The 25,985-nt window shown below is 43.9% G+C and overlaps 4 protein-coding genes across 4 annotated transcripts; 2 read left to right on the top strand and 2 right to left on the bottom strand.

Moving 5' to 3' along the window:
* The first annotated feature begins 82 nt into the window (after window positions 1-82).
* LOC108269099 (equilibrative nucleobase transporter 1) lies at window positions 83-7,936 on the top strand. Its single transcript, XM_017474666.3, has 13 exons — window positions 83-196; window positions 289-492; window positions 561-690; window positions 2,182-2,228; window positions 3,124-3,200; window positions 3,625-3,717; window positions 3,817-3,956; window positions 4,202-4,341; window positions 4,486-4,629; window positions 4,735-4,842; window positions 4,976-5,162; window positions 6,577-6,700; window positions 6,963-7,936. Exons 2-13 carry the CDS (start codon window positions 315-317, stop codon window positions 7,080-7,082), a joined length of 1,488 nt encoding a protein of 495 aa, XP_017330155.2. The 5' UTR covers window positions 83-196; window positions 289-314; the 3' UTR covers window positions 7,083-7,936.
* LOC128633445 (gastrula zinc finger protein XlCGF46.1) lies at window positions 7,037-13,238 on the bottom strand. Its single transcript, XM_053682006.1, has 2 exons — window positions 11,877-13,238; window positions 7,037-9,756 (listed from the first exon to the last, which is right to left on the bottom strand). The coding sequence occupies exon 2, from the start codon at window positions 9,295-9,297 to the stop codon at window positions 8,017-8,019; it is 1,281 nt and encodes a 426-aa protein (XP_053537981.1). The 5' UTR covers window positions 9,298-9,756; window positions 11,877-13,238; the 3' UTR covers window positions 7,037-8,016.
* On the top strand, window positions 13,235-20,175 carry LOC128633444 (equilibrative nucleobase transporter 1). The gene is made up of 13 exons (XM_053682004.1): window positions 13,235-13,373; window positions 13,477-13,680; window positions 13,749-13,878; window positions 15,019-15,065; window positions 15,959-16,035; window positions 16,449-16,541; window positions 16,641-16,780; window positions 17,013-17,152; window positions 17,297-17,440; window positions 17,546-17,653; window positions 17,787-17,973; window positions 19,375-19,498; window positions 19,764-20,175. The coding sequence occupies exons 2-13, from the start codon at window positions 13,503-13,505 to the stop codon at window positions 19,881-19,883; spliced, it is 1,488 nt and encodes a 495-aa protein (XP_053537979.1). The 5' UTR covers window positions 13,235-13,373; window positions 13,477-13,502; the 3' UTR covers window positions 19,884-20,175.
* Window positions 19,838-25,865, bottom strand: LOC128633446 (gastrula zinc finger protein XlCGF46.1-like). The gene is made up of 2 exons (XM_053682007.1): window positions 24,630-25,865; window positions 19,838-22,528 (listed from the first exon to the last, which is right to left on the bottom strand). The coding sequence occupies exon 2, from the start codon at window positions 22,067-22,069 to the stop codon at window positions 20,789-20,791; it is 1,281 nt and encodes a 426-aa protein (XP_053537982.1). The 5' UTR covers window positions 22,070-22,528; window positions 24,630-25,865; the 3' UTR covers window positions 19,838-20,788.
* Window positions 25,866-25,985: the final 120 nt, after the last annotated feature.

The following is a 25,985-nucleotide window of genomic DNA, read 5'->3' as shown; positions in this document are numbered from 1 at the left end:
ATACTGTTTTTTTTTGTTTGTTTTTTCTCAGATCCAGTGTGGGGGAAAAAAAAAAGTGCAAACAGAAAGGAAGAGGAGGATCTGGAAAGTGAGGAAAGGAGGGAGTGAGAGGAGTCCATATAAAGAAAGAGGAGGAGATACGAGACCACAGTAACAGAGAGATTCTACAAGCTGTACGTTATACAAGATACCGTAGGTAAGTTATAGAAATTTCTTTGTGCGTGTGTTTTTTTTAAATGTTGCTCTATTTTTTTCAAAACGTTTGGTGATTGTGTTTTTACTCCACAGTAAAAGAGGACTGGACGTGTGTCAGGATGGCAGGCGCTGGACTGAGAGTGCGTTACTGGCTCACACTGATCTCGGGTTTGTTCGAGTGTTTGTGCTTCGCCGGCATCCTGTTCGGATGGGCCTCGCTGGTGTTCGTGCTCAAGAGCGACGGCTACTTCAGCTACCTGTGTGTGAACAGTACAGTCAACGGGACCGTTACGAAAGGTACAACGCACACATGCGCTTACATTGCCGTGCGGCGTGAGCAATCACGTGATGCGTGTCTGTTTTAGATTGCAGTGAGCAGGATGAGCAGCTCTCCATTATCTTCACCATCGCCTCCTTCATGAACAACTTCTTCGCTCTGCCCAACGGGTTCGTGTTTGACCGTTTTGGCACCACGGTGACCAGACTCCTAGGAATGTGAGTCTTGAACTCGATTTTTAAATAAATGTTTCCTTTTTGGATAATCAGGCATTTGATGTGACGTACGTTGTCTAGAAGAATTCTTACATGTGCTGTGAAAACCCCAGCAGGTATGATATTATTCAAGTTACGTCAGTCTAGGGTTAAGAAAAACGGGTCAGAATTCATTAGCGACGTTCACGTGCGACGAATTCTTGACTCTGAGTGATCTGTTTAGGATCATCCCACATCCCATCCAACCAACTTTTAAGCCCTGTTCAGTATTTCAGTAGTTCAGTTCAGCCAATACCAATCAAACCCATCTACTGAACTGTCAGGTGTTCAGATTGCTCGATAAAAACTTTATATATTTATGTCCATACTTGCACAACTTGCCTTTTGGGCAAGATTTGCTCATCTAATCATGTTTCATATGCTTACAATGATCACACAAACGACACGAGAGAGAGAGAGAGAGAGAGAGAGAGAGAGAGAGAGAGAGAGAGAGAGAGAGAGAGAGAGAGAGAGAGATTTAATTGTGTGCTCAAAAGCAGAGCAGTACCTGATATTTCAGGATGTCCACGTCTGATCGTATCACACAAGATGAATGTTAATAAAAAGTGTGTGTGTGTGTGTGTGTGAGTATGGGGGTTGAGGGGTGGGGATTTGGGAAAGCTTAAGCCTTTTGAAATGTGCCAACAAACAGGAACTTTGTTTCGTAACAGGATGTCTTGTATGTTGGCCAGCTTGCACTGTGAGCAAATGCACATGCGGAGAATGTACAAGTACGTTAACTGATTATTAAATGAATATAACGTTTATCCAGTTGATTGGCGTCAACTGCAACTGAACTATCATTCTGATTATTACTGGAGAGGGAGGGAGGGGGGGGGGGGTTTGCAGGGTGCATAGTGTTTCCATAGAGACACAGAGTAACCAGAGAGAACGGAAAAACCCTGGAAAGTATTCCTCTTGCTGTGAGAAATAGAGAATGTATTGTTTTTGAATAAATTATGTGCGATCTAGTAACTTAATAGCATTTATATATGGTGTGTTTGCGCTAGACGGGTTCAAGGGGTATATTCGCCAGGTATTAAAAAAAACATGTAGATTACAGAGAAGTGTAAGTTTAAGCAGGAAGAGTGTGTGTGTGTGTGTGTGTGTGTTTAGACTAGTGTGAACTAAGATAAGCTGTGCCCTTGGCCTCACATAGCTCAGAGCAGAGACACTCAAAGCTATAATAACAGTTTGTTTTCACTAAGAAGGCAAGAGGAAATGAAAAAATGTGAGGCACAAATGGAGGAAATTGTAGAAGATTGTTTAGGAAAGGACAGGAAAAAGAGCGAGTACATTTTAATCAAACTAAATAAATAAATAAATAAATAAAGAAACACTAGTATATGGTATGTGGTGCGCCTTTTTCATACCAGCTCTCGCTACTCTAAATGTGAATTTTCTACTTTTACGGCACGTGTTTAATTGGTTTCTTGTACTTTCCTCTTCCTTTAGATCTATCTACACCACCGGGACCTTACTGATAGCCTTCTCAAACGCTGGTGAGGCATCGCATGACCGATTTCTATCGGTTCGCAGAATTTAGTCAATACTGGCCGGTTTTGAAAGACACAGTTGAGCGGAATGAGCACAATCTTTACAAACATAGTCCTTGCTACAGAACCAAAGGTCCACGGGGCGGAGCTGGATCTGATCCAACGGCTCCTATGAGTCTAACCCTAGCCCTAATGCTTAACCCTAACTCACACGACGTCAAACGACACATTAAAGATACTCACCCAGCCTGGATCGTACCGAGTTATAATCAACGGCAGCTGGATTTAGGGGCTGAACTCGAACTTCGTAGTAGTAAGGTCAGGATAAGGTCGGGACTCCATTTAAATATTTCACACATCGGGCAAACGGGTACCGTATGTGCCTATTAGAGCCATAAGAGCCTGTTATTCCCGAGTTTCCATCCACATCTGCGTTAAATCCCACAAAGTCCCAGATTACGATTGAGGTACTCATTTTAAAGCCGAGAGTTTAACGGGTTAAAATGTAGATTTTATGTAGAATAACTTTATGTTCGACAGGACTTTACCTAGTTTGATTAATCTTGCAGTCAGACGCAAGTTGATCTCATTTGGACTTGTTTAGAAGTATTTAGGGTTTGGATTAATCCAGTTCACTCAGTCATTCAAACAGGAGTAGGTGCAACTATAAATTCAAACTAAATAACATCTATAATCACTGTAACAGCTTTCACAGCGTTTAATCCTAATTCATTTTCCACTAGTGTCATGTCATTAATATCGGTACGTTTAATACACCTTGTGAATCATATATATTTAGTGGTTTAACGAATCACTGACTTTGTGTTTTGGGAACTATGAGCAGTATAATAGTGTATTAAAAATGACACTCTCTCTCTCTCTCTCTCTCTCTCTCATACAGCACTATCAGTCCTCCTCTACCCTGCTCTCTCCCTTATTGCAGTTGGAGGAATTCTTTTCTTACTCACTAACATGCAGGTATAACTTTTTTCATTTTGTGAGTGTGTGTGTGCGATTGTTCCTCCATGTCGTGCCCAGGGTTCCCTTCTGAGTCTGGTTCCTCTCAAGGTTTCTTCCTCATATCATCTTATATACATCGTTTCTGTAAAGCTGCTTTGACACAATGTCTATTATTAAAAGCGCTATACAAATCAAATCGATTTGAATGGAATAATCTCAGTTCTTACAACAAATGAGCTCATACCATAGACCATTTTGGCCGCTCTGCCAATGATGTGCTTTTCTAGTGTGTGTGTCAGTCCAGAAGGTCACATACCACACACCATTCCGTACACGTCTTGTGTTTGTGTCCTGTAAGGTCACGATGATTAGCTGCTCTCTCTCTCTGTCAACACAATCATGCTCCCATTTACCAGTTCCAACATTTCCACTCGCTCTCCAGGTTGGAAATCTCTTTGGAGCCCATCGGTCCACTATCATCACTCTGTATAACGGAGCCTTCGACTCGTCCTCTGCTGTCTTCCTTGTCGTCAAGGTGAAATCAAATAAAAGAAAAGAAAAGGTGTGGTGTAAAATGGCTTAATTTGGTTGCGATGCTAATTAAGATGATGATGTGGTCTTTGATTGTCCTCAGTTGCTGTATCAAGACGGCGTGTCCCTCCGTTCCTCGCTCATCTTCTTGTCCTGTTGCAGTGTTGTTCATCTGATTCGCACCTTCCTGCTGATGCCTCGGGGACACATCCCCTACGCTCTCCCTGAGAACTACACCTACGGGTAAACTACGCAAAAAAAAAAAGGCGTCGAAAAACAAATAGGTGATCGTTTTCAACGTCCGCGCTGTGTCCAAAAAAGCCCGGATCGTCCTATTACAACCGAAACCCGTTCTGCGTAAATGATACGAACGCGCCTTATACCCGTAAAGCGTAGTGTTTGCGTGCGTTCTTTTTATCATGTAGACTACAAGTCAATTCTAGCTCGCTTTAGTTTGACGCATTTCACCGTTTCGCTTTCTACTTCAGGCCGGGACGTGGGGACGCTCGGACGTCTAACGAGTTGGAAAACGCCAAAGCTAAGAACAGCACCCGGAATTACGAGGCTACAGAGACGACGCCGTTTAAAGAACACGGTTCTACCAAGACCGCCACTCCAGACATGTCAGGTGAAGAGAGGCTCCGAAATCCGTCCATGAACCGCTCAGGTCCCAAAACTACACCGCTGAGGTCCAGACCTCTGCGTCGTCGTGGCAAATTACAGTCGTGTACGGCAGGAAGGACGAATAAATATTTATTTATATTCCTTTCAGAGCGAAGCTTCAGAGGCTGTGTCTTCTCTTGGTTCTTCGTATGGCATCTGCTGTGGTTATCGATCATGCAGCTGAGACACTACCTGTTCATTGGGACTCTGAACCCCATGCTCAACCGCCTAACAGCTGGTGACCCGAGCCTCGGTACACACAAACACCAACACACAGACGCACACATACTCACCGCAATACACACGCCAATAAATACTCTCATCGAGTGTGTACGTCTGCTGTGCTGTTTTTCCGTAGTGAGCAGGTACACCAATGCATTTGCCTTCACTCAGCTGTGTGGGATACTGTGTGCCCCCTGGAATGGGCTCATTATGGACCGGAACAAAGGAAAACCCAGGGAAAAAGGTCTGGATTGATCACTTATTGACGCTTGTTATTTACAGTGCTCATTAATTCGGTGGTTAAATGCACATTTCCGCCATTACTTATTAATACACTCGAGGTGAAAATGATTCCTCTTTCTACGTACGTGTTGCAGGCCAGAGCGAAAGTGAGGCGGACCTGAAGGCAGCCGTATTGTCTCTATGCGTGACGGCGATGCAGTGTGTGCTCTTCTCCCTGTGTGCTAGTATTCCTCTACTACCCCTGCAGTATCTCACCTTCATACTACAGGTCATCAATAGGTCCTTCCTGTATGGAGGGAACGCAGCTTTCATCAGCGTGGCGTAAGTCCACACGTACAAACAACCCTAACCCGTTTTACTCCCCCTGTCAGTTTACTCAAATCTACTTCATTTAAAACAAATCTAAACAACAATTCAGAACAGAACTGTTGAAGAATTTCCATTTTTTTTTTTTTTTTTTTAGATTAAGCTCTGTTCAGTGGGTTTGACATTTGAATGATTTTTTTTTTAGTCCTCATGCGAGCTTTGGTAGGCCAACACACCTATACAGTCCCTTCCAAAAGTATTGGAACAGCAAGGCCAATTCTATTGCTTCCGTTGTACGTAGCGTACGCTGAAGACATTCGGGTTTGAGACCAAAAGACGAACATAAGACGAAAGATTTCAGCTTTCATTTCTTCGTATTTATCGTATCTAGATGTGTTAAACAACTTTTTTTTTTTTTTAAAAAACAAAACAAAAACATGCCGCTTTTTTGTTTGAACCCACCGGTCGCGATCAAAAATATTGGAACGCGACCGATACTTGGTTTTTGCTGACCAGGTGTGCCGTGTTAAATTGAATGCTTGACGAATTAATAGTTCTCGATGCCTACTCTTGGTCTGAGCCCTAGGTTTCGCCTGTGAAGACTGACTTTGCTGTTAAAAAGGATAAACGAACACGGAGGCTAGACAGCTGTCTACGGGAGAAAAGTGAGCCGTTTTGAAGCTGAGAAAAGATGGAAGATCGATTGGGCGTAGCCAATACAACAACTGGGTACGTCTTGAAAAAGAAAGAAACCACTGGCGTATTAACAAGTGGACATGGAACAGGACAGCCGAGGAAAACAACAGCGCTTGAAGACAGAAACATTACGAGACCCGTGAAGAAAAACCCGGAAACAACGGTTGGTGACATCACCGACAAACCACCTTCACTGGACAGGGGTGAAGGTCTCACAATCATATAGCAAAAGCAACAGAACTGGCCTTGCTGTTCCAATACTTTCGAAGGGGACTGTAATACCGAACGATAATCTTCAGAAATGTGCTACGGATATCTGTAGGAAGCTTGGCTTTTTCACCACTTTGGGGTTAAAGAGATAACGGGATGAGGAGGAGCGTGGAACGTGGAAACGCCTTTCTCCTGTCTTGCATTGAACTAGCAGATGTTCTTCATTGGTCGATTGTATCTACATGCAAATGTGTGCCACGTTCATCAACTTTTACCCTGAATTTATACCTTAACCCAAACTGACCTGACAAATCAGTGTCTTTAGTAGGTACACAGTAAAAGTCGAGGAGTCAAACATCACTGAATATAGCAGCAGTGTAAGACTGTAGATCTCATGGAAGCTTAATACACAAACAACAAAGACAGAACCTTCGCTTAGGAACCTAATGCTTACGTGTACGTGTAATAATTCTTTTTGTGGACCTTTTATTTTCTTCTGCTGTACACCACTGTGTCTATCCAGGTTCCCTCCTGCACATTTCGGAAAGCTGTACGGAACAGTGATGGCTCTCTCGGCGCTGCTGTCCGTCCTACAGTATCCCTGCTTCTCTCTCATCACTGGACCTCTTGGTGGAGATCCATTTGCCGTGAGTCACACATTCACGTGGCTTTCCCCCTTTCGCTCACACACTTCACGCTCAATCATATCCAACACTTGGCTGGATCAGATCTCGGAACAAACAGAACACAAGCCAAAATATCAATTGCGCTCGGATTTGGATTAAGCAAAACGAATATCCAGAGAAACATTAAGACTTTTTTTCTTTTTCGCTTTTCCGACTCACGTTTGTGTGTTAATATTATCTCAGTCAGAGATCGCACGCTGATGGGAGTCTTTCTGTACCACAGGTTAATGTTGCTCTGACCATCCTGAGTTGCCTGGCCTTTATACATCCTCTCTCTGTTTACCTGCACTGCCGGCGCCGAGCGGCTCGACGGACCAAAGCTGATAAAACTACCTCCTCTTAAATAGCACGTGTCCATAAAGGGAATGCGATGAACCAACTTCACGGCAAATAAATGCTAAAAGGAGGTGGTGTTTATATATGGAAAATACTGATGACAATATTGTTCTAATGTAAACAAGGAGCAGCTATTTTCATGTTTATGGATATTTAAGTTTTCACCGATGTTCTGTACAAAATGTTTTTGTTTTCTACGCTGCATTATAGTGCAGTAATGCAGTACTTAAGCACCTTATTATTCACACACTTAAGGACATTTTAAGGCAATGTTTAATTCTCGTCTAGGACTTAAAAGGGACCACTAAGAGGTCTTAAAACATAAAGAGTGCAGTAAAAGTAGCAAGGGGCAAAGCAGTGTATAATGAGGTAACGGTGCTGTGGTAACTGTAGTGTGTGATGTGTGATGATATGCTGCCCCCTACAGGACAAAACAAAGTCTGCTAACTGAGCTTGTGCTGGGTTTCAGGGTTGTACTGTATACATTACTCTAATAAATAAAAAAAAGGGACTAAGTGCCTTGAATGAATTCAAGTTACTACAAAGCTGTTCTGGTACAGATATGTCATAATTAAAACTTTTATGAATCCTGGGTACTTTGTAAGCGGAAATACTGAACGTGAGGAAGCAAAACAAATTATTTGTATTTTTCCGACTTTCACAGATTCCTATGAACAACATAACTGCTTTTCCACTACACTAGAACGAATGTTGTTGTTTTTTTTTTGGTTTTTTTAAAGATTTTTTAAAAAATATTCAGCTCGGACTGTTTTTTTCCCTGTCCCTAGATGTGTCTCTGTATGTGATTTCACTAAAACTTATATATATATATATATATATATATATATATATATATATATATATATATATATAAAAATACAAATAAAATAAAATGGAAAAATGTTTGAGTATTCTCAAATTATTCCACGCTGTAGAACCAGTCATGAACTTTGTAGCTCTCCGGCTCCGACGTGCACCCTTTCTTTGTGCTTTCGCAGGTAGGTTCTGCGAGTGAACTTCAGCTCGCAGAGGTTACACGCATGTGGCTTCTCACTGGCGTGTGTGAACATGTGTGAATACAGGTGACTCGACTGTTTGAACTGGCGCGAGCATACGGTGCACGAATACGGCATGGCCCCCGTGTGTATGCGTTTGTGTATTTCCAGCGAAGCCTGGCTGACGAACGATTTATTGCACGTCTCGCACGTGTAAAGTTTTTCCGGCTTGGCCTCGGGAAAGTCCCTTTCGATCTGGTGGACGCTGTGCAGGTGTAGTCTCAGGTTGTCTGTCCGGTTGAAGCTCATACCACACCTGTCACAGATATGCGGCGTTTGCTTGGTGTGTACCAAGAGGTGGCGCAGGAGGTGGTATTTCTGGATGAAGCCTTTGCCACAGTGTTCACAAATGTGCATCTTCTTCCCCGCGTGCCTCAACAGGTGTCTTTTCAGATACGGCAGGTGAGTGAACTTCTGGCCGCACTCGTTGCAAACGTAGTCCATCTTGCCGCTGTGGCTGAGCTGGTGGATGCGCAGGTTGGAGCTGCTGGTGTAGTGCTTGCCGCACTCGTCACATCCAAATGGCTTCTCTCCTGTGTGTGAGAGCATGTGCCTCTCCAATATGGCTTTGCACCGGATGCTCCGACCGCATATTTCGCACTCGATGGGAACGGCTTTACGAGGGCTCGCTCCCTCTTTTTCCTTAACTCGGGGCTTGCGTGATTCCTCAGGAGGTTGCTCCGGCTGATCGGACTCCCCGAGTAAATTTATTAAAGCTTGAGCTTTCCGCTTTGGAGTCACTTTGACACGCCGCTTTTTTGGCTTCTCTTTCACGTCCTCGTCGTCGTCGAAGGGCGCAGGATCTGAACGCCTGCGCTCACTTCTACTGTTTTTGGTTTGACGCTCCGCAGACTCTTTAGCGGCTTCGTCCTCCGACGCGCCAACGCCGCTTGCTCTGGACGTGGGCGCTTTCTTTGTGACCCCATTTCTGGATTCCTGTTCTGAGCCCTTCCGTGGCGTCTTCGCCCGACGTCTCATCCTTCGTGACGCTTCCGTAACGCTATCTTCCAGCTCAGACTCGCTTTTAACTGTGGCGATATCGCTACGTCCCGGTGTCTTTCTGACGCTTCCTCTCCTTCGAGGCTTTTCTCCGACCCGTCGAGACTCCACAAGGCCTCTGAAGGTGTGCTGTGGGATCTGGCACCAAGACGTTAGCAGCAGATCCATTAAGTCCTCTAAGTTGCGATGGAGGTGGGGCCTCCGTCGATCAGCACACCCCAGGATTGAGATCTGGGGAATTCAGACACCGCGTCAACACCTTTTGCTCTTGTCATGTTCCCCATGCTCCATACGCAGCAAGCTGTGATGCACTGTGCGTTCTGACACCTTTCTATCAGAGCCAGCATTAACATTTTTCAGCAATTTGTGCTACAGGAGAGCTTCCGTGTGATCGGACCAGACGGTCTGGTCTTTGCTTCACACACGCATCGACGAGCCTTGATATGAGCGCCCACGACCCTGTCGCCAGGTCACCGGTTATCCTTCCTTGGACCACTTTTCGTAGGTACTAACCACTGCATACCAGGAACACCCTACAAGACCTGGCGTTTCGGAGACGCTCTGACCCAGTCGTCTGGCCACTGCAATCAGGTCCTTTGCTCAGATACCTACGCTTGCCCATTTTTCCTGCTTCCAACACATCAAATTTGAGAACTGACTGTTCACTTGCTGCCTAATAAATATATCCCACAGCTTGACAGGTGCCAGTGTAACGAGATAATCAATGCTATTTACTTCACCTCTGTGGTTTTAATTTTATGGCTGATCGATGTATATAACCTGTTCATGGAAGGGGCTGCAGTCCAGATCTACAGTAATTAGACTACCTACATACATACGTACCTACATACCTACCTACCTACCTACATACATACATACATACATACTTACATACTTACATACATACATACTTACTTACTTTACATACCTACATACATACCTACTTACTTACATACATACAGTGAGGGAAAAAAGTATTTGATCCCCTGCTGATTTTGTACGTTTGCCCACTGACAAAGAAATGATCATTCTATAATTTTAATGGTAGATTTATTTGAACAGTGAGAGACAGAATAACAACAAAAAAATCCAGAAAAACGCACGTCAAAAATGTTATAAATTGATTTGCATTTTAATGAGGGAAATAAGTATTTGACCCCTCTGCAAAACATGACTTAGTACTTGGTTTAAAAACCCTTGTTGGCAATCACAGAGGTCAGACGTTTCTTGTAGTTGGCCACCAGGTTTGCACACATCTCAGGAGGGATTTTGTCCCACTCCGCTTTGCAGATCTTCTCCAAATCATTAAGGTTTCGAGGCTGACGTTTGGCAACTCGAACCTTCAGCTCTCTCCACAGATTTTCTATGGGATTTAGGTCTGGAGACTGCCTAGGTCACTCCAGGACCTTAATGTGCTTCTTCTTGAGCCACTCCTTTGTTGCCTTGGCCGTGTGTTTTGGGTCATTGTCATGCTGGAATATCCATCCACGACCCATTTTCAATGCCCTGTCTGAGGGAAGGAGGTTTTCACCCAAGATTTGACGGTACATGGCCCCGTCCATCGTCCCTTTGATGCGGTGAAGTTGTCCTGTCCCCTTAGCAGAAAAAAAACCCCAAAGCATAATGTTTCCACCTCCATGTTTGACGGTGGGTATGGTGTTCCAGGGGTCATAGGCAGCATTCCTCCTCCTCCAAACACGGCGGGTTGAGTTGATGCCAAAGAGCTCCATTTTGGTCTCATCTGACCTCAACACTTTCACCCAGTTGTCCTCTGAATCATTCAGATGTTCACTGGCAAACTTCAGATGGGCATGTATATGTGCTTTCTTGAGCAGGGGGACCTTGCGCGCGCTGCAGGATTTCAGTCCTTCACGGCGTAGTGTGTTACCAATTGTTTTCTTGGTGACTATGGTCCCAGCTGCCTTGAGATCATTGACAAGATCCTCCCGTGTAGTTCTGGGCTGATTCCTCACTGTTCTCATGATCAATGCAACTCCACGAGGTGAGATCTTGCATGGAGCCCCAGGCCGAGGGAGATTGACAGTTCTTTTGTGCTTCTTCCATTTGTGAATAATCGCACCAACTGTTGTCCCCTTCTCACCAAGCTGCTTGGCAATGGTCTTGTAGCCCATTCCAGACTTGTGTAGGTCTACAATCTTGTCCCTGACATCCTTGGAGAGCTCTTTGGTCTTGGCCATGGTGGAGAGTTTGGAATCTGACTGACTGATTGCTTCTGTGGACAGGTGTCTTTTATACAGGTAACAAACTGATATTAGGAGCACTCCCTTTAAGAGTGTGCTCCTAATCTCAGCTCGTTACCTGTATAAAAGACACCTGGGAGCCAGAAATCTTTCTGATTGAGAGGGGGTCAAATACTTATTTCCCTCATTAAAATGCAAATTAATTTATAAAATTTTTGACGTGCGTTTTTCTGGATTTTTTTGTTGTTATTCTGTCGCTCACTGTTCAAATACAACTACCATTAAAATTATAGACTGATCATTTCTTTGTCAGTGGGCAAACGTACAAAATCAGCAGGGGATCAAATACTTTTTTCCCTCACTGTACATACATACCTACATACATACATACATACTTACTTACTTTACATACCTACATACATACCTACTTACTTACATACATACATACATACCTACATACGTACATACATACAGCGTGAACACTTCATCTGTGAGAGTAAGTCAGAAAGCTGGGCTGAGAAGACTGGTGGAAAGTTAGTGAAATACCTGCGCGGAGGTGAGTCCACTAGAGGATCAAATCCTGAAGACGTAACAGAAGAATCGATCGCTTCAGTTTTGTCGGAGAAAAAATGAAGAAATTCGCCACAGGACGTGGGAGAGGGGTCAGGTCCGACAGCCCGAGAAGGATTTAGCTCAGAATCAATAATACTAAACAATACATTAGGCCGATTTGCATTGACAGCTATTCATTTGGAGAGAGAATATGATTTCACCTCTTTCACTGACCTCTGATCATTTATTAATCATAAGAGACATGCAGTTTATCTTTCTTCCCCTTAAGCTGCATTTCCCTGCACTCGGGTGCAATCATTAAGTCACGGCTGAAGACTTGCTTTCTTTTGAACTCTCCTGGACTTGAGTGAGCGACAGTGTCTAAGGTAAGAGAGCAAGTATTATTACAAACTTCACCCAGCTCGGCACAATATCCATATCGTTATTACAAGTATCAGTGAAAAGATCCCGATAACGATCTGAGAACAGACTAGCAGTAGAGGCGTGGATGACACGAGAAATGTTCTTAGGCCGAGAGATAGAAGATGAAGGACAGAAACAAAGACATTCATACAAAGCTGAATAAGGAGGAGAAATACCGGAATCGACAACCTCAAGATTAGTTACAGGAAAAGCAGAGGACATTACAAGACCAAGTGTATGACCAAAATTATGACAAGATTCAGGGATTCAAGAAGACGTAAAAAAAATCTTTTACCAATGGTTTAGCTGGACAACAGAGATGAATGTTAAATCCCCCAAGAATCAGCAAGCGATCCAAGCGAGACACTAAATCAGACACGAACTGAGAAAACTGATCGACAAAGTCCTTGTGAAATTTAGGGACCTGTACACCAGAGCACAAACAGTGTTTTATGACTGACTCAGATGCTTCACTGGGTGTCCTTCTAAGCCAGATATTTATTAGAAAACGTTTCCTTTCATTACAATGATACATCAGCCGTTACTGCCTTGTTTTAGGAAGCTCAATATGGAAATACAGTTGGAACACGAGACAAACACCTGTTGTGGAGAAATGCCGTTCTTTAATGCGATTCGCCGCTTTGGGAGTCGCTATAGACCTCCGAAGGCACAAGGAAGATTCGTGTCTCGTGTGCATGTCTCTGGCTACAATCAGTTCATGACAACTGGAGCGTGTGATAAAGGTTTATTCAGCCTCTGTTCTCACACTGTTTGTTTTACACACACCACTTGGGTAAGAAAAACGTCCGGCATTTTCCTCTCCACATGTGCAGCTTCCCTGAAAAAAATCAATTCCCTTTAAGAACATACTGTTTTTTTTTGTTTGTTTTTTCTCAGATCCAGTGTGGGGGAAAAAAAAGTGCAAACAGAAAGGAAGAGGAGGATCTGGAAAGTGAGGAAAGGAGGGAGTGAGAGGAGTCCATATAAAGAAAGAGGAGGAGATACGAGACCACAGTAACAGAGAGATTCTACAAGCTATACGTTTCCCAGTGCTCGCAGTAAGATAAGGTAAGTTATAGAAATTTGTTTGTGCGTGTGTGTGGTTTTTTTTTTTTTTAAATGTTGCTCTATTTTTTTCAAAACGTTTGGTGATTGTGTTTTTACTCCACAGTAAAAGAGGACTGGACGTGTGTCAGGATGGCAGGCGCTGGACTGAGAGTGCGTTACTGGCTCACACTGATCTCGGGTTTGTTCGAGTGTTTGTGCTTCGCCGGCATCCTGTTCGGATGGGCCTCGCTGGTGTTCGTGCTCAAGAGCGACGGCTACTTCAGCTACCTGTGTGTGAACAGTACAGTCAACGGGACCGTTACGAAAGGTACAACGCACACATGCGCTTACATTGCCGTGCGGCGTGAGCAATCACGTGATGCGTGTCTGTTTTAGATTGCAGTGAGCAGGATGAGCAGCTCTCCATTATCTTCACCATCGCCTCCTTCATGAACAACTTCTTCGCTCTGCCCAACGGGTTCGTGTTTGACCGTTTTGGCACCACGGTGACCAGACTCCTAGGAATGTGAGTCTTGAACTCGATTTTTAAATAAATGTTTCCTTTTTGGATAATCAGGCATTTGATGTGACGTACGTTGTCTAGAAGAATTCTTACATGTGCTGTGAAAACCCCAGCAGGTATGATATTATTCAAGTTACGTCAGTCTAGGGTTAAGAAAAACGGGTCAGAATTCATTAGCGACGTTCACGTGCGACGAATTCTTGACTCTGAGTGATCTGTTTAGGATCATCCCACATCCCATCCAACCAACTTTTAAGCCCTGTTCAGTATTTCAGTAGTTCAGTTCAGCCAATACCAATCAAACCCATCTACTGAACTGTCAGGTGTTCAGATTGCTCGATAAAAACTTTATATATTTATGTCCATACTTGCACAACTTGCCTTTTGGGCAAGATTTGCTCATCTAATCATGTTTCATATGCTTACAATGATCACACAAACGACACGAGAGAGAGAGAGAGAGAGAGAGAGAGAGAGAGAGAGAGAGAGAGATTTAATTGTGTGCTCAAAAGCAGAGCAGTACCTGATATTTCAGGATGTCCACGTCTGATCGTATCACACAAGATGAATGTTAATAAAAAGTGTGTGTGTGTGTGTGTGTGAGTATGGGGGTTGAGGGGTGGGGATTTGGGAAAGCTTAAGCCTTTTGAAATGTGCCAACAAACAGGAACTTTGTTTCGTAACAGGATGTCTTGTATGTTGGCCAGCTTGCACTGTGAGCAAATGCACATGCGGAGAATGTACAAGTACGTTAACTGATTATTAAATGAATATAACGTTTATCCAGTTGATTGGCGTCAACTGCAACTGAACTATCGTTCTGATTATTACTGGGGGGGGGGGGGGGGGGGGGGGGGGTGTATGCATAGTGTTTCCATAGAGACTTTTTCACTAAGAAGCCAAGAGGAAATGAAAAAATGTGAGGCACAAATGGAGGAAATTGTAGAAGATTGTTTAGGAAAGGACAGGAAAAAGAGCGAGTACATTTTAATCAAACTAAATAAATAAATAAATAAATAAAGAAACACTAGTATATGGTATGTGGTGCGCCTTTTTCATACCAGCTCTCGCTACTCTAAATGTGAATTTTCTACTTTTACGGCACGTGTTTAATTGGTTTCTTGTACTTTCCTCCTCCATTAGATCTATCTACACCACCGGGACCTTACTGATAGCCTTCTCAAACGCTGGTGAGGCATCGCATGACCGATTTCTATCGGTTCGCAGAATTTAGTCAATATTGGATGGTTTTGGAAGACACAGAGTTGAGCGGCATGAGCACAATCTTTACAAACATAGTCCTTGCTACAGAACCAAAGGTCCACGGGGCGGAGCTGGATCTGATCCAACGGCTCCTATGAGTCTAACCCTAGCCCTAATGCTTAACCCTAACTCACACGACGTCAAACGACACATTAAAGATACTCACCCAGCCTGAATCGTACCGAGTTATAATCAACGGCAGCTGGATTTAGGGGCTGAACTCTAACTTCGTAGTAGTAAGGTCAGGATAAGGTCGGGACTCCATTTAAATATTTCACACATCGGGCAAACGGGTACCGTATGTGCCTATTAGAGCCATAAGAGCCTGTTATTCCCGAGTTTCCATCCACATCTGCGTTAAATCCCACAAAGTCCCAGATTACGATTCAGGTACTCATTTTAAAGCCGAGAGTTTAACGGGTTAAAATGTAGATTTTACGTAGAATAACTTTATGTTCGACAGGACTTTACCTAGTTTGATTAATCTTGCAGTCAGACGCAAGTTGATCTCATTTGGACTTGTTTAGAAGTATTTAGGGTTTGGATTAATCCAGTTCACTCAGTCATTCAAACAGGAGTAGGTGCAACTATAAATTCAAACTAAATAACATCTATAATCACTGTAACAGCTTTCACAGCGTTTAATCCTAATTCATTTTCCACTAGTGTCATGTCATTAATATCGGTACGTTTAATACACCTTGTGAATCATATATATTTAGTGGTTTAACGAATCACTGACTTTGTGTTTTGGGAACTATGAGCAGTATAATAGTGTATTAAAAATGACTCTCTCTCTCTCTCTCTCTCTCTCATACAGCACTATCAGTCCTCCTCTACCCTGCTGTCTCCCTTATTGCAGTTGGAGGAATTCTTTTCTTACTCACTAACATGCAGGTATAACTTTTTTCATTTTGTGAGTGTGTGTGTGCGATTGTTCCTCCATGTCGTGCCCAGGGTTCCCTTCTGAGTCTGGTTCCTCTCAAGGTTTCTTCCTCATATCATCTTATATGTTTCTGTAAAGCTGCTTTGAGACTATTATTAAAAGCGCTATACAAATCAAATCGATTTGAATGGAATAATCTCAGTTCTTACAACAAATGAGCTCATACCATAGACCATTTTGGCCGCTCTGCCAATGATGTGCTTTTCTAGTGTGTGTGTCAGTCCAGAAGGTCACATACCACACACCATTCCGTACATGTCTTGTGTTTGTGTCCTGTAAGGTCACGATGATTAGATGCTCTCTCTCTCTGTCAACACAATCATGCTCCCATTTACCAGTTCCAACATTTCCACTCGCTCTCCAGGTTGGAAATCTCTTTGGAGCCCATCGGTCCACTATCATCACTCTGTATAACGGAGCCTTCGACTCGTCCTCTGCTGTCTTCCTTGTCGTCAAGGTGAAATCAAATAAAATAAAAGAAAAGGTGTGGTGTAAAATGGCTTAATTTGGTTGCGATGCTAATTAAGATGATGATGTGGTCTTTGATTGTCCTCAGTTGCTGTATCAAGACGGCGTGTCCCTCCGTTCCTCGCTCATCTTCTTGTCCTGTTGCAGTGTTGTTCATCTGATTCGCACCTTCCTGCTGATGCCTCGGGGACACATCCCCTACGCTCTCCCTGAGAACTACACCTACGGGTAAACTACGCAAAAAACAAATCGGTGATCGTTTTCAACGTCCGCGCTGACTGTGCCCAAAAAACCCCGTATCGTCCTATTACAACCGAAACCCGTTCTGCGTAAATGATACGAACGCGCCTTATATCCGTAAAGCGTAGTGTTTGCGTGCGTTCTTTTTATCATGTAGACTACAAGTCAATTCTAGCTCGCTTTAGTTTGACGCATTTCACCGTTTCGCTTTCTACTTCAGGCCGGGACGTGGGGACGCTCGGACGTCTAACGAGTTGGAAAACGCCAACGCTAAGAACAGCACCCGGAATTACGAGGCTACAGAGACGACGCCGTTTAAAGAAAACGGTCCTACCAAGACCGCCACTCCAGACATGTCAGGTGAAGAGAGGCTCCGAAATCCGTCCATGAACCGCTCAGGTCCCAAAACTACACCGCTGAGGTCCAGACCTCTGCGTCGTCGTGGCAAATTACAGTCGCGTACGGCAGGAAGGACGAATAAATATTTATTTATATTCCTTTCAGAGCGAAGCTTCAGAGGCTGTGTCTTCTCTTGGTTCTTCGTATGGCATCTGCTGTGGTTATCGATCATGCAGCTGAGACACTACCTGTTCATTGGGACTCTGAACCCCATGCTCAACCGCCTAACAGCTGGTGACCCGAGCCTCGGTACACACAAACACCAACACACAGACGCACACATACTCACCGCAATACACACGCCAATAAATACTCTCATCGAGTGTGTACTTCTGCTGTGCTGTTTTTCCGTAGTGAGCAGGTACACCAATGCATTTGCCTTCACTCAGCTGTGTGGGATACTGTGTGCCCCCTGGAATGGGCTCATTATGGACCGGAACAAAGGAAAACCCAGGGAAAAAGGTCTGGATTGATCACTTATTGACGCTTGTTATTTACAGTGCTCATTAATTAGGTGGTTAAATGCACATTTCCGCCATTACTTATTAATACACTCGAGGTGAAAATGATTCCTCTTTCTACGTACGTGTTGCAGGCCAGAGCGAAAGTGAGGCGGACCTGAAGGCAGCCGTATTGTCTCTATGCGTGACGGCGATGCAGTGTGTGCTCTTCTCCCTGTGCGCTAGTATTCCTCTACTACCCCTGCAGTATCTCACCTTCATACTACAGGTCATCAATAGGTCCTTCCTGTATGGAGGGAACGCAGCTTTCATCAGCGTGGCGTAAGTCCACACGTACAAACAACCCTAACCCGTTTTACTCCCCCTGTCAGTTTACTCAAATCTACTTCATTTAAAACAAATCTAAACAACAATTCAGAACAGAACTGTTGAAGAATTTCCTTTTTTTTTTTTTTAGATTAAGCTCTGTTCAGTGGGTTTGACATTTGAATGATTTTTTTTTAGTCCTCATGCGAGCTTTGGTAGGCCAACACACCTATACAGTCCCTTCCAAAAGTATTGGAACAGCAAGGCCAATTCTATTGCTTCCGTTGTACGTAGCGTACGCTGAAGACATTCGGGTTTGAGACCAAAAGACGAACATAAGACGAAAGATTTCAGCTTTCATTTCTTCGTATTTATCGTATCTAGATGTGTTAAACAACTTTTTTTTTTAAAAAAAAAAACAAAACAAAAACATGCCGCTTTTTTGTTTGAACCCACCGGTCGCGATCAAAAATATTGGAACGCGACCGATACTTGGTTTTTGCTGACCAGGTGTGCCGTGTTAAATTGAATGCTTGACGAATTAATAGTTCTCGATGCCTACTCTTGGTCTGAGCCCTAGGTTTCGCCTGTGAAGACTGACTTTGCTGTTAAAAAGGATAAACGAACACGGAGGCTAGACAGCTGTCTACGGGAGAAAAGTGAGCCGTTTTGAAGCTGAGAAAAGATGGAAGATCGATTGGGCGTAGCCAATACAACAACTGGGTACGTCTTGAAAAAGAAAGAAACCACTGGCGTATTAACAAGCGGACATGGAACAGGACAGCCGAGGAAAACAACAGCGCTTGAAGACAGAAACATTACAAGACCTGTGAAGAAAAACCCGGAAACAACGGTCGGTGACATCACCGACAAACCACCTTCACTGGACAGGGGTGAAGGTCTCACAATCATATAGCAAAAGCAACAGAACTGGCCTTGCTGTTCCAATACTTTCGAAGGGGACTGTAATACCGAACGATAATCTTCAGAAATGTGCTACGGATATCTGTAGGAAGCTTGGCTTTTTCACCACTTTGGGGTTAAAGAGATAACGGGATGAGGAGGAGCGTGGAACGTGGAAACGCCTTTCTCCTGTCTTGCATTGAACTAGCAGATGTTCTTCATTGGTCGATTGTATCTACATGCAAATGTGTGCCACGTTCATCAACTTTTACCCTGAATTTATACCTTAACCCAAACTGACCTGACAAATCAGTGTCTTTAGTAGGTACACAGTAAAAGTCGAGGAGTCAAACATCACTGAATATAGCAGCAGTGTAAGACTGTAGATCTCATGGAAGCTTAATACACAAACAACAAAGACAGAACCTTCGCTTAGGAACCTAATGCTTACGTGTAATAATTCTTTTTGTGGACCTTTATTTTCTTCTGCTGTACACCACTGTGTCTATCCAGGTTCCCTCCTGCACATTTCGGAAAGCTGTACGGAACAGTGATGGCTCTCTCGGCGCTGCTGTCCGTCCTACAGTATCCCTGCTTCTCTCTCATCACTGGACCTCTTGGTGGAGATCCATTTGCGGTGAGTCACACATTCACGTGGCTTTCCCCCTTTCGCTCACACACTTCACGCTCAATCATATCCAACACTTGGCTGGATCAGATCTCGGAACAAACAGAACACAAGCCAAAATATCAATTGCGCTCGGATTTGGATTAAGCAAAACGAATATCCAGAGAAACATTAAGACTTTTTTTTTTCTTTTTCGCTTTTCCGACTCACGTTTGTGTGTTAATATTATCTCAGCCAGAGATCGCACGCTGATGGGAGTCTTTCTGTACCACAGGTTAATGTTGCTCTGACCATCCTGAGTTGCCTGGCCTTTATACATCCTCTCTCTGTTTACCTGCACTGCCGGCGCCGAGCGGCTCGACGGACCAAAGCTGATAAAACTACCTCCTCTTAAATAGCACGTGTCCATAAAGGGAATGCGATGAACCAACTTCACGGCAAATAAATGCTAAAAGGAGGTGGTGTTTATATATGGAAAATACTGATGACAATATTGTTCTAATGTAAACAAGGAGCAGCTATTTTCATGTTTATGGATATTTAAGTTTTCACCGATGTTCTGTACAAAATGTTTTTGTTTTCTACGCTGCATTATAGTGCAGTAATGCAGTACTTAAGCACCTTATTATTCACACACTTAAGGACATTTTAAGGCAATGTTTAATTCTCGTCTAGGACTTAAAAGGGACCACTAAGAGGTCTTAAAACATAAAGAGTGCAGTAAAAGTAGCAAGGGGCAAAGCAGTGTATAATGAGGTAACGGTGCTGTGGTAACTGTAGTGTGTGATGTGTGATGATATGCTGCCCCCTACAGGACAAAACAAAGTCTGCTAACTGAGCTTGTGCTGGGTTTCAGGGTTGTACTGTATACATTACTCTAATAAAAAATAAAAAAAAAGGGACTAAGTGCCTTGAATGAATTCAAGTTACTACAAAGCTGTTCTGGTACAGATATGTCATAATTAAAACTTTTATGAATCCTGGGTACTTTGTAAGCGGAAATACTGAACGTGAGGAAGCAAAACAAATTATTTGTATTTTTCCGACTTTCACAGATTCCTATGAACAACATAACTGCTTTTCCACTACACAAGAACGAATGTTGTTGGTTTTTTTTTTGTTTTTTTTAAAGATTTTTTAAAAAATATTCAGCTCGGACTGTTTTTTTCCCTGTCCCTAGATGTGTCTCTGTATGTGATTTCACTAAAACTTATATATATATATATATATATAAATACAAATAAAATAAAATGGAAAAATGTTTGAGTATTCTCAAATTATTCCACGCTGTAGAACCAGTCATGAACTTTGTAGCTCTCCGGCTCCGACGTGCACCCTTTCTTTGTGCTTTCGCAGGTAGGTTCTGCGAGTGAACTTCAGCTCGCAGAGGTTACACGCATGTGGCTTCTCACTGGCGTGTGTGAACATGTGTGAATACAGGTGACTCGACTGTTTGAACTGGCGCGAGCATACGGTGCACGAATACGGCATGGCCCCCGTGTGTATGCGTTTGTGTATTTCCAGCGAAGCCTGGCTGACGAACGATTTATTGCACGTCTCGCACGTGTAAAGTTTTTCCGGCTTGGCCTCGGGAAAGTCCCTTTCGATCTGGTGGACGCTGTGCAGGTGTAGTCTCAGGTTGTCTGTCCGGTTGAAGCTCATACCACACCTGTCACAGATATGCGGCGTTTGCTTGGTGTGTACCAAGAGGTGGCGCAGGAGGTGGTATTTCTGGATGAAGCCTTTGCCACAGTGTTCACAAATGTGCATCTTCTTCCCCGCGTGCCTCAACAGGTGTCTTTTCAGATACGGCAGGTGAGTGAACTTCTGGCCGCACTCGTTGCAAACGTAGTCCATCTTGCCGCTGTGGCTGAGCTGGTGGATGCGCAGGTTGGAGCTGCTGGTGTAGTGCTTGCCGCACTCGTCACATCCAAATGGCTTCTCTCCTGTGTGTGAGAGCATGTGCCTCTCCAATATGGCTTTGCACCGGATGCTCCGACCGCATATTTCGCACTCGATGGGAACGGCTTTACGAGGGCTCGCTCCCTCTTTTTCCTTAACTCGTGGCTTGCGTGATTCCTCAGGAGGTTGCGCCGGCTGATCGGACTCCCCGAGTAAATTTATTAAAGCTTGAGCTTTCCGCTTTGGAGTCACTTTGACACGCCGCTTTTTTGGCTTCTCTTTCACGTCCTCGTCGTCGTCGAAGGGCGCAGGATCTGAACGCCTGCGCTCACTTCTACTGTTTTTGGTTTGACGCTCCGCAGACTCTTTAGCGGCTTTGTCCTCCGACGCGCCAACGCCGCTTGCTCTGGACGTGGGCGCTTTCTTTGTGACCCCATTTCTGGATTCCTGGTCTGAGCCCTTACGTGGCGTCTTCGCCCGACGTCTCATCCTTCGTGACGCTTCCGTAACGCTATCTTCCAGCTCAGACTCGCTTTTAACTGTGGCGATATCGCTACGTCCCGGTGTCTTTCTGACGCTTCCTCTCCTTCGAGGCTTTTCTCCGACCCGTCGAGACTCCACAAGGCCTCTGAAGGTGTGCTGTGGGATCTGGCACCAAGACGTTAGCAGCAGATCCATTAAGTCCTCTAAGTTGCGATGGAGGTGGGGCCTCCGTCGATCAGCACACCCCAGGATTGAGATCTGGGGAATTCAGACACCGCGTCAACACCTTTTGCTCTTGTCATGTTCCCCATGCTCCATACGCAGCAAGCTGTGATGCACTGTGCGTTCTGACACCTTTCTATCAGAGCCAGCATTAACATTTTTCAGCAATTTGTGCTACAGGAGAGCTTCCGTGTGATCGGACCAGACGGTCTGGTCTTTGCTTCACACACGCATCGACGAGCCTTGATATGAGCGCCCACGACCCTGTCGCCAGGTCACCGGTTATCCTTCCTTGGACCACTTTTCGTAGGTACTAACCACTGCATACCAGGAACACCCTACAAGACCTGGCGTTTCGGAGACGCTCTGACCCAGTCGTCTGGCCACTGCAATCAGGTCCTTTGCTCAGATACCTACGCTTGCCCATTTTTCCTGCTTCCAACACATCAAATTTGAGAACTGACTGTTCACTTGCTGCCTAATAAATATATCCCACAGCTTGACAGGTGCCAGTGTAACGAGATAATCAATGCTATTTACTTCACCTCTGTGGTTTTAATTTTATGGCTGATCGATGTATATAACCTGTTCATGGAAGGGGCTGCAGTCCAGATCTACAGTAATTAGACTACCTACATACATACGTACCTACATACCTACCTACCTACCTACATACATACATACATACATACTTACATACTTACATACATACATACTTACTTACTTTACATACCTACATACATACCTACTTACTTACATACATACAGTGAGGGAAAAAAGTATTTGATCCCCTGCTGATTTTGTACGTTTGCCCACTGACAAAGAAATGATCATTCTATAATTTTAATGGTAGATTTATTTGAACAGTGAGAGACAGAATAACAACAAAAAAATCCAGAAAAACGCACGTCAAAAATGTTATAAATTGATTTGCATTTTAATGAGGGAAATAAGTATTTGACCCCTCTGCAAAACATGACTTAGTACTTGGTTTAAAAACCCTTGTTGGCAATCACAGAGGTCAGACGTTTCTTGTAGTTGGCCACCAGGTGTGCACACATCTCAGGAGGGATTTTGTCCCACTCCGCTTTGCAGATCTTCTCCAAATCATTAAGGTTTCGAGGCTGACGTTTGGCAACTCGAACCTTCAGCTCTCTCCACAGATTTTCTATGGGATTTAGGTCTGGAGACTGCCTAGGTCACTCCAGGACCTTAATGTGCTTCTTCTTGAGCCACTCCTTTGTTGCCTTGGCCGTGTGTTTTGGGTCATTGTCATGCTGGAATATCCATCCACGACCCATTTTCAATGCCCTGTCTGAGGGAAGGAGGTTTTCACCCAAGATTTGACGGTACATGGCCCCGTCCATCGTCCCTTTGATGCGGTGAAGTTGTAATTGTCCCCTTAGCAGAAAAAAAACCCCAAAGCATAATGTTTCCACCTCCATGTTTGACGGTGGGTATGGTGTTCCAGGGGTCATAGGCAGCATTCCTCCTCCTCCAAACACGGCGGGTTGAGTTGATGCCAAAGAGCTCCATTTTGGTCTCATCTGACCTCAACACTTTCACCCAGTTGTCCTCTGAATCATTCAGATGTTCACTGGCAAACTTCAGATGGGCATGTATATGTACTTTCTTGAGCAGGGGGACCTTGCGCGCGCTGCAGGATTTCAGTCCTTCACGGCGTAGTGTGTTACCAATTGTTTTCTTGGTGACTATGGTCCCAGCTGCCTTGAGATCATTGACAAGATCCTCCCGTGTAGTTCTGGGCTGATTCCTCACTGTTCTAATGATCAATGCAACTCCACGAGGTGAGATCTTGCATGGAGCCCCAGGCCGAGGGAGATTGACAGTTCTTTTGTGCTTCTTCCATTTGTGAATAATCGCACCAACTGTTGTCCCCTTCTCACCAAGCTGCTTGGCAATGGTCTTGTAGCCCATTCCAGACTTGTGTAGGTCTACAATCTTGTCCCTGACATCCTTGGAGAGCTCTTTGGTCTTGGCCATGGTGGAGAGTTTGGAATCTGATTGATTGATTGCTTCTGTGGACAGGTGTCTTTTATACAGGTAACAAACTGATATTAGGAGCACTCCCTTTAAGAGTGTGCTCCTAATCTCAGCTCGTTACCTGTATAAAAGACACCTGGGAGCCAGAAATCTTTCTGATTGAGAGGGGGTCAAATACTTATTTCCCTCATTAAAATGCAAATTAATTTATAAAATTTTTGACGTGCGTTTTTCTGGATTTTTTTGTTGTTATTCTGTCGCTCACTGTTCAAATACAACTACCGTTAAAATTAAAGACTGATCATTTCTTTGTCAGTGGGCAAACGTACAAAATCAGCAGGGGATCAAATACTTTTTTCCCTCACTGTACATACATACCTACATACATACATACATACTTACTTACTTTACATACCTATATACATACCTACTTACTTACATACATACATACATACAGCGTGAACACTTCATCTGTGAGAGTAAGTCAGAAAGCTGGGCTGAGAAGACTGGTGGAAAGTTAGTGAAATACCTGCGCGGAGGTGAGTCCACTAGAGGATCAAATCCTGAAGACGTAACAGAAGAATCGATCGCTTCAGTTTTGTCGGAGAAAAAATGAAGAAATTCGCCACAGGACGTGGGAGAGGGGTCAGGTCCGACAGCCCGAGAAGGATTTAGCACAGAATCAATAATACTAAACAATACATTAGGCCGATTTGCATTGACAGCTATTCATTTGGAGAGAGAATATGATTTCACCTCTTTCACTGACCTCTGATCATTTATTAATCATAAGAGACATGCAGTTTATCTTTCTTCCCCTTAAGCTGCATTTCCCTGCACTCGGGTGCAATCATTAAGTCACGGCTGAAGACTTGCTTTCTTTTGAACTCTCCTGGACTTGAGTGAGCGACAGTGTCTAAGGTAAGAGAGCAAGTATTATTACAAACTTCACCCAGCTCGGCACAATATCCATATCGTTATTACAAGTATCGATGAAAAGATCCCGATAACGATCTGAGAACAGACTAGCAGTAGAGGCGTGGATGACACGAGAAATGTTCTTAGGCCGAGAGATAGAAGATGAAGGACAGAAACAAAGACATTCATACAAAGCTGAATAAGGAGGAGAAATACCGGAATCGACAACCTCAAGATTAGTTACAGGAAAAGCAGAGGACATTACAAGACCAATTTTTGGTATGACCAAAATTATGACAAGATTCAGGGATTCAAGAAGACGTAAAAAAAATCTTTTACCAATGGTTTAGCTGGACAACAGAGATGAATGTTAAATCCCCCAAGAATCAGCAAGCGATCCAAGCGAGACACTAAATCAGACACGAACTGAGAAAACTGATCGACAAAGTCCTTGTGAAATTTAGGGACCTGTACACCAGAGCACAAACAGTGTTTTATGACTGACTCAGATGCTTCACTGGGTGTCCTTCTAAGCCAGATATTTATTAGAAAACGTTTCCTTTCATTACAATGATACATCAGCCGTTACTGCCTTGTTTTAGGAAGCTCAATATGGAAATACAGTTGGAACACGAGACAAACACCTGTTGTGGAGAAATGCCGTTCTTTGGGAGACCTCCGAAGGCACAAGGAAGATTCGTGTCTCGTGTGCATGTCTCTGGCTACAATCAGTTCATGACAACTGGAGCGTGTGATAAAGGTTTATTCAGCCTCTGTTCTCACACTGTTTGTTTTACACACACCACTTGGGTAAGAAAAACGTCCGGCATTTTCCTCTCCACATGTGCAGCTTCCCTGAAAAAAATCAATTCCCTTTAAGAACATACTGTTTTTTTTTGTTTGTTTTTTCTCAGATCCAGTGTGGGGGAAATAAAAGTGCAAACAGAAAGGAAGAGGAGGATCTGGA

Source organism: Ictalurus punctatus, chromosome 8, assembly GCF_001660625.3.
Source record: "Ictalurus punctatus breed USDA103 chromosome 8, Coco_2.0, whole genome shotgun sequence".
Classification (NCBI taxonomy): domain Eukaryota; kingdom Metazoa; phylum Chordata; class Actinopteri; order Siluriformes; family Ictaluridae; genus Ictalurus; species Ictalurus punctatus.
Note: the sequence above shows the minus strand (reverse complement) of the source record. Positions and strands in the feature narration are given on the sequence as shown.